At 35.7% G+C, this 9085-nt stretch overlaps 1 protein-coding gene across 1 annotated transcript; it reads left to right on the top strand.

Annotated features, from left to right (window-relative positions):
* The first annotated feature begins 6358 nt into the window (after positions 1-6358).
* Positions 6359-6844, top strand: LOC123655092. The gene has a single exon (XM_045590930.1). The coding sequence runs from the start codon at positions 6359-6361 to the stop codon at positions 6842-6844; it is 486 nt and encodes a 161-aa protein (XP_045446886.1).
* Positions 6845-9085: the final 2241 nt, after the last annotated feature.

Genomic DNA, 9085 nt, shown 5'->3' on the forward strand with positions numbered 1-9085 from the left:
TCTCTATATATATTTTTATTCTATAATTATTATTATATTATTTCATTTAATGTAAATAGCAATTGCAATTATCAGTTTTAGGTTAGTTTAAAATAACCGTGATTTATTCATTAATGTTAATTAAATTTTGTAATAATATCATATCGTAAATTTTTTATAGACTTTATTAAACTACTTTAAAATTGCATTATAATGTATTTTAATTATTATTTTTTTTTTTATTTATTTATGTATACGTGCTTAAATTAATAGTATGAGTGTAAAATCTATAATTAAGATGACGTTTAGCTTTTCAAATATTTTTTTTATGAATATAACTGTCTATTGTCAGTGTATATCTTGTTGGTGTTAAATAAATAAATAATAAATAAACATATCTACTTTCTATAAAATTGTGCCTTTAGATATTAACTATCATTATTTCTGAAACAAATATTGTCAACTCGATTAAAGGCTACGTTTTAGAGAAAGGGTTCGTATACATTAACGGTTGGGTTTATTGTACGATTTTATCTATATTTGAATAATAAAATTAGTTAACATGTATCAAAAGGAGATTTATAATATACTGCTTATGAGGAAAAGTTTACGTTTTTGTATAATCAGAAACAAATATCAATATTATTGGAAATTCTACTCTCGTTAGATAATAGGGAGTGAAAAAAACGTGGAAGTTTTACTATTTAAGTGAGTGTTTAAAAAAAATTACTAATATTTTCGACTTGTTGAAAGATTTACCGTTAAAAACATCTAATAAGAGGAACGTAATTTAGTATAAATGTTTCGTAATATCATTTTAAAAAAGAAATTACTGTATATTGAGACATTCATTGGAAACAAATTTGTAGAATATTTTTGTGCTGCCTACCTATTTCGTAATTTTTTCCAAAATCTCTTCATCATAGTAGCTTATTTTAGCAGTGAGAATCAGTTTTCGTATTTATGAGTAAAAAGTTGCAATAAAATATTTTTGGTTGGATTATTTGTAACTAGCTGGTTTTGGTGCCATGAAAAGGTAATATTTTAAAAATGAAATAAAAAAATAAGGAACAGTTACCCGCCATTTTCCTTTTGTTCTTCTTTTCGCCAAATGTGTGAATCCAACAAAGAAATCTGGTAAATTTTAAAGTTTTATTTTCAAAAAGGGGAAAATGCGACAGAAGTGGCGAAAAAAATTTTTTGTGACGTTTATGGACCGATTTTCACTAAGAAAAGCCCAAAAATGTTTTAAGCGTTTTCAGAGAATTCGGGAAATTTTAAGGTCAAAGATGCATTTTGTTCTGGTTGTCCAGTTACGAATAAACGTTTGATAGACATTTTTCAAAAAGTGGAGCTAAATTGACATTTGAGTAGTATATAACTGAAGATCTGAGAATTGGCCATAACACCATCTTTTGATGCTTATTTGAAAAAGGCTGGCTGCACAGAAAAGCTAAATATTATAGATGCGACATGAACTCACTGATAAAAACCTACTTTTTCTTTATGATTCTCTTTTAAGACGTAATGATATCAAACTATTTTTGAAGAGTGTGTAGTTAATCAAGCTGCACAGACTATCGCTAAACCCGATTGACACACAACATGGTGATGTTGAGTGTATGGTAGGAATATAAGGGCGTATATGCGGCATTAATATCGTTAAAACCACCGGGCAAAACCATTGATTCGGATTTCTATTGTCAGCGTCTGATGAGACTTAAGCAAGAAATTGAGAATGAGCAGCCAGAATTGTTCAACAGGCAAGGTGTGGTCTTTCATCGCGCCAACGCCCAACCACATACTTCATCAGCCACTCAACAAAAATTGAAAGAGTTTGATTGGGAAGTCTTATATCCACCATATAGTCCTAATCTTGCTCCCTTACGAGTAGATTTCCACTTGTTTCGGTCTCTTCAGAATTATTTAGGTAGTGTAAAGTTAACATCAAGAGAGGACTGTCAAAACTACTTGTCGCGGTTTCATTTCTACAGCAACGGAATTTGTCACTACCTACTAGATGGTGGAAAACTATGGAACAAAATTGTGCACATATATTATAATTAATGTAAATAACCGCTCTGGTGCAGTGATGCGAGTATTCCCCGTAATGATTCCCACTCTGGATGGATATTTGTGTTTGTACAAATATTCCTTTCCGGTTTGGATGTCTGTCCTTGTGGATCTCCCCACATCCACGCCTCGAGCACGTAAAGCCATCGGTCCCAGTTGTTATCATAAATATTTGGTAGCGATCGTTACTCATAGTAGGAAACAAAACCGCCAACCTGCAGAGGAGTAGTATGATGTATTAAGCTCTAATCCTTCTCCAACCAGTAGGAAGATGCCTATGCCCAACAGTGTGATGTTACAGACTGAATGCGAGTGTAAATAATGTTTGTAAAATGTTACCTTGAACTTCTATATAAAATACGAAGGAACTTTTTTTCTTACCTAATATGATATTTATTTTACAATATTATTTTACACTAGAATAAAGACGCACGCTTGGTACCAGGTGCTTGTGACGAAAATTGCGACTGACAGCTCTAAGTGCTTACCGAAAAACGCTAAGTAGATCCACAAGGACAGACATCTAGACTAGAAAGAAATAGAAACACGTAAATATCACCGCTGAGCTTTTATCACTAATAAAATTAACCTTCGTCAATTACGAATTTATTAGTGAATTGTATAAAAAAGTATCGCTTGAGTAAAACGAACCAATGTCACGAAACCTTAAATTGGCAAACATCTAACGTTAGCTACTGAGTAGTAGTGGAAATCCTCCAGACATTCTGATACGATTTTCACACTTTTATATTATTTCGAAAAAAAATTGTGTGGTAAATTTTAATTTTCAGTACATATAATGTATTGTAATGTACATTTTTCAAATAAGTATGATTAGTTTATTTAATATTTAATAGATGAGATTAGTTTATAACATACTTCAATACATAGACTAAATAAATAAATAATAACTACTCTACCATAGAGATGATAAGATTAGATTTTTTTAAATACACATAGCCTAGAAAATAATTAAAATTATATAAACATTTTAAAGAAGATAAAATCTGTTTAAAATTTGTACACAAAAACCGAAGCCTTACGTGGGCATCTGGTACCTAATTTGCGCATATAAAATACTACAATATATTTGGGCCCTCCCATGTTTATTATATTACGCACATTTAGCCGACTGACCCTCATTGATAATTAAATTCGTTGCAAAATTAATTAGATCTGACCCAGCCGCAAACCACTCTCGACGCTATTAAATTACGCGGCTAATGTCGTAAGAAAAGCTTTGTTTTCGTTTCACATTAAATTATAAAATGATATCCCTGTAAACCGACGTCATTCTATGAATATAAGAGGTCACAAAGCGATTTTACGTAGATTGACATCTTTGTACCAGATTTTCATAAGAATAATACAATACATATTTAAAATACAGTTTAAAATAACATTGGTAGAATGTAAGGGATATGTCGATCAGTCCAATATATTCTGTGGAACTATTGATCTGAACATAAATCCGTTGTTCAGTAATATTAAAGATTAATACATTAAAGTATTAAATTTTAACAACAGAATTTCTCAACTTCTCTTGAATATCTATAATATAAAAATGAGTCGCTGAATGTGTTGCTAAGCGCAAAACTCGAGAACGGTTGGACCGATTTCGCTAATTCTTTTTTTAAAATATTCCTTGAAGTACGAGGATGGTTCTTACGGAGAGAAAAATTCTAAAAAAAAATTTTAAATTTCCCGAAAAAGTCTAAAAACAACACTTTTCTATACTCCCATACAAAATATTTGTGATAATACTTAAAAGTCAATTTGAACTTTAATACCATACGATAAAGTTTGTGTTAGGTGATACGAAGTTCGCCGGGTCAGCTAGTCTTATTAATAAAAAAGAATTACCAAAAGTGATTAATTGAGCATATAAAGGTACCTCATTAAATTTATTTCTTAGCCTTATATACAAACACACAATCATTATGCAAGCCTATAAATAGTGTGTTAAATGTGTATAAAAACTCCATTAAAAGGCGAACTCATTTGAGTGAAAACCCTCTGCGGTTGGATATATAATCGAGTTAACTTACTAATAAAGCAAAGGCTATTCGTTACGCTCTGAACGTTTCAAATATATTTTCCTCTGGTTTACCATGAATACCATTTTTCTTTATATTTGTTATTACATTTTTTATGATTTATTATTTATACGCATAACGGTAAAGTGCTGAATTGACCATATAAAAAAAAAACACGTATACATTAAAAAAGTTAAAGTATTACCAAAAAAGGATGTTTTGTTATAATAATGACTGCTATAATTATTGTTATCTGACAACAAACAACAAACAAAAGATTCACCTGGTGATAATCAGTACCGTATCATTTATACCTGTAATTCCAAAGGTATTTACAAACGCGCTGCCGACATTAGACCTAAACCTTTCAGAGAACTTTGGCTACCTCACTCAACACTGAAACGCGCCACTTCTTGAGAGTTTTATATAATTTAACTGTGGTCTTCTGTGAGCAGTCATTAGGGCTGCTCCAGATTTTGAGTAGGATATATATATAGATATATATAGCTATGCCTTACCTCAACAAACAACATATTATTGTTGATTTACTATCGATCATAAATTTCTTAAAAAAATTGATTAGTTGATGATTGAGTTACTTCTGTTCGAGCTGTTTCAAATTTTCAGTAAGTTTTTTCTGACTGTTCCCTACCTCAAAAATTGGTGTGAAATATTTTTTTTAAGCTTTCTATGTATAAGATAAATAAAGACATAAAATAAATATAGCGTTTCTTAATTAAAAGACCAAGCTTGTTTCAAACATTTGTCAAAACTTGAGTCCAACGTCCAACACTCAACTTGCGGGTTTTCTAAGCAAACATTCTGACTGTCGGCTCAAGTTGTCAGCGGAGCGTCAAGTTCGTGACCCCATGACCTGTGCTCTTAACACGTACGATTCATCTTCCACACTTATGATTCTTGAAATGTTAAATTTAGTCCAATTAGGCATGGGCTACACAAGTTATATAAACTTTAAACATTTGAATCTACTAAGAATGTGTTCATATTTTAAGCAAATTAAATTTACACATGAAATGTATACATGTATAAATAATGATGTACTAATACAACGATATTATAGAATTCTTCAGAAAACTCATTTAAAAAAAAACCCGCAACAGAATATAAAGTTGTAGTGATGTGCTTGTAGCCGCGGCTCTCCGAAGAGAATGATAACTGTCAAACGTGCGAATTTAGTTAATTAACTTGTATAAGTAGTATATTTATTCCAGTACTTTACTAGTATTATCAAACTGATTATATGTGTACTAGTATTACTGCGCTATGATATTTTTGTTTTTTATTTTTATAAAACAATTTGTTAAAAACACCAGAAGCATCGCAAACGCATTGCTGACCGTATCCCCCCTAGGAGCTCTGGTTACCTAACTCACCACGGGAATTGTTTGAAAGCAGTATAATTTGGCTGTAAACTTCTGTAAGGTCGAGGTACTTACCCAATAAGGTTGCTCCAGATTTAAGCAGGATATTTCCTGCTGTGTCTTGTCTCAATTACTGTGAATGAAAATATTAAATTATCACGCAGGACGTAACATAAAAACAAAAGTTATAATTATATTATTATTTAAAATCATTAGCATAAAACATAAATGAGTAGGTAATCAGGTCGCAAATATTAAAAACAAATAAATACTATAATTCATTTAACAAACCAATACTCAATTAAATAAAAGTATTCTATTATTTTATGTATTGAATACATTTGCATAAAGGTTCGTTCGTATAAATCAATTAAAATGTTATTATTGTATGAATCATCGATGATGAATGAATTATATAAACCATAATTAAATTATGCCAAAACTTAATTGTTTTATTTTAGTTTTTTTATTTATGATTGATACGAAAAAAAAACTTTTAATTGAGGTAGCAAAAAAGGAAATTTCCTCTTCAAAATACGGAGGAGCCCGACTAAGATAGTACTTCGATCTTACATAAGCTCACAGCTTAATAATACTGTTTTCAAGCAGGGTTGTGTTCCTGCACTATACGGTGCCCCCGTTTTTACAGACGCTCTCACCGTCCAGAAAAGAATCCTCTTGAGGAGACCGCAGAGGGTCTTAGCGGTGAGAGCCATACGTACGGTGTCATGGACGGCGACGAGCGATCCGTCTTGGGAACTCTAGGCGCAGATGCTTGCGGAAGTGTACCGGTACCGGTCAAGACCCCGAGCTCGAGGACAAATTCCGAGTGCGGACCAGATTCGTAGGATCAGAGCTCAGGCTCAAAGAGCCATGGTCAATTGATGGATGGAGGATCTGGGGTCTCCAGCGGCGGGTTTAGCGAGGGTGAATGCCATACATCCTCCACGTTGCTGTGTCAAAAGACGGCATAGGGTGCTATCCTTTAGACTGACACAGGTACTTACCAGGCATGGATGCTTCAGTAAGTACCTGCATCAGATCGTGGGTAGGGAGGCCACTCCTGCTTGTCACACGTGTGGTGAGCCAAGTGTTACGGCGCGTCACACTCTCGAGGACTGTATCGCTTGGGGACCCCAGCGCTGCGCCCTGGTGGCCGTCATAGGCGAAATTCTGTCGCTGCAGAGCGTGGTCCGCAGTATTCTCAGCAGTGACAGGTACTGGTCGGCCGTAACCTCCTTCTGCGAGGAGGTCATGGCGTTAAAGGAGGCTGCGGAGCGACAGCGCGAGGCTGACGTTCACGCCAATCCACTCCGCAGGAGACGACCAGGGGGAAGGAGACGCCGTTATACGCTCCTTCACCCTTCGCAATAGAGTGCGAGAAGGCCACCACTATTCCTCCCACTCACCACCGGGGTGATAGAGCGCTCAAAGTGCCCGTGAGCGCTCTATGGAAGAAGGTGGCCCGCACATAGCGGGCCAACCTTCGGAGTGTCGCGATAGCATGCGAAAGCGATCCCGTGGCACCCCACTATGGCGATGAAGGCACTGCTGGATTTTAGTGGGTAGTCTGGGTTTGCCAGGAGTCCCACACTCCCGCCGGCCTCGTCGGCGGGGTGCGTAAAAGCATTTCCCCGCAAAAAAAGGGTTTTGTTCCTGTTGGTGAGTAAGATGACTCGAGCTCCTGGGGGGAATTGGGGAAATGGGGAGGGTCAGCAATACGCTTCTGATGCGTTTGGTATTGCAAACGTATATACGAGTGAGCTTACCCTTACCATCAAATGAGCCGTAAGCTTGTTTGCCAATCTAATTGTATACAATAAAATTATAAAAAATTATGGGCAATGACATGTTCTGTTGAGTTTTGTAGTACATTTTAACTTCTAATTCTCTAACACAATAACAAAATACACTGGTTTTCCGACCTATATATATTATGTATACACGTGCAGAGCCAGCAGGATATTCTTTTTAAATAGTCCAAACTAAGAATTTCTTCTGTGTCGACTTTCATAAAAATTATAAAAAAATTCAGAAGTGTGACACAGTATGTTTTTTTTAAAGCAAATTTTTACAAACGGTTTTACATAAATACGAGAAAACGGGATAAACGAATTCAGTCATTTCGTATACAACGTCAAGATTAAAGAAACATCAATTTAAGGGAAAAAAATGACAGGAAAACGCCGAATTTACTTAGTTCAATTTCGTGAAAGTTTTCCATGGTTCTAGGAAATAGAAAAATATATATAATAAAGTCATTGTTCTCTTGTAATTTAACATTTACATTTATTTCTTTTATTTACTAAGATTGACCTACTGAGAAGTACTGTGTGGCTACGGTACTAAAGAATATAGCCACCCCATTTCTTCCCGTGGGTGTCGTAAGAGGCGACTAAGGGATAACATAGTTCCACTACCACTTTGGAACTTAAAAAGCCGACCGGTGGCGGGATAACCATCCAACTGCTGGCTTTGAAATACACAGGCCGAAGACGGGCAGCAGCGTCTTCGGTGCGACAAAGCCAACTCTGCGGTCACCAACCCGCCTGCCCAGCGTGGTGACTATGGGCAAAACACATGAGTTCACGTTATTTTTGCGTAAACTTGTGAAGGCCTATGTCCAACAGTGGACTGTATAGGCTGTAATGATGACTAAGATTGACCAAAAATATTTTTTATGGTTTACTTGAAGACGTTAACTCGTTTGCTATAATAATTAAATCAAGAAAGAATATTTTTGAAGTAAAACTTCTTTACCGCAGCTTGACTTAGAGAGTAAGCTGGTGAATCCTTGACAAGAGCGTTACGAAAAGAGTGATGATGCGAGGTGAACGGAGCAAGAGAGAGAGCACACATTTTCTTTCTCTCTTTCTCTCATAGCCAGTTTCGTTTCGTATATGTAAGACATACGCTTCAGCCTGTAATATCTCACTACTGGGCATAGGCCTCTTTCCCTATGTAGGAGAAGGATCAGAGCTTAATCCACCACGCTGCTCATTGGAGCAGCGTAGTTGGCGGATATATTCCCTACTATGAGTAACGATCGCTATCAGGTGTACATGATAACAACCGGGACCGACGGCTTAACGTGCTCTCCGAGGCACGGTGGGGAGACCGACTAGGACTGCACAAACACCCAGACCACGGCAAACACCTGTATGGCCAATACAAATGTTTGTCATATGCGGGGATCGAACCCGCAACCGCCAGCGCAACAGATACAATCCATGGCTGTAACCGTTGCGCCAATATTGCTACAGAAGTTTTACTTCAGACGTGTGGTCTAAAACATACTCGATTTTTTTTGCTACTGTTAGATTTTCTATACTACATACTCCATTTATTAAATTTTGAATCCTATCATCATTTTAGTTAGACAATTTAAAATATTATGTTATAAAATTAACGTAAATGTTCTTGCCTTGACCTTTGCCAGTTCTGTAACTCGTATCCTAACTACTTCAAAAAAGCGTCCGATCTTTGTTGAAAATAAATCGTCGCGTCGCCTCGAAGCTCCGTCACGCGCTGTGTAGGTTTCACAGTTTTTGCTTGGTTCCGTTAGCGTTTATTTTGCGGTTCGAAATTGAGATTTAAAATTCTGCGTCAACTATG

The sequence above is a fragment of the Melitaea cinxia genome, chromosome 7 (genome assembly GCF_905220565.1).
Source record: "Melitaea cinxia chromosome 7, ilMelCinx1.1, whole genome shotgun sequence".
In the NCBI taxonomy this organism is placed as follows: domain Eukaryota; kingdom Metazoa; phylum Arthropoda; class Insecta; order Lepidoptera; family Nymphalidae; genus Melitaea; species Melitaea cinxia.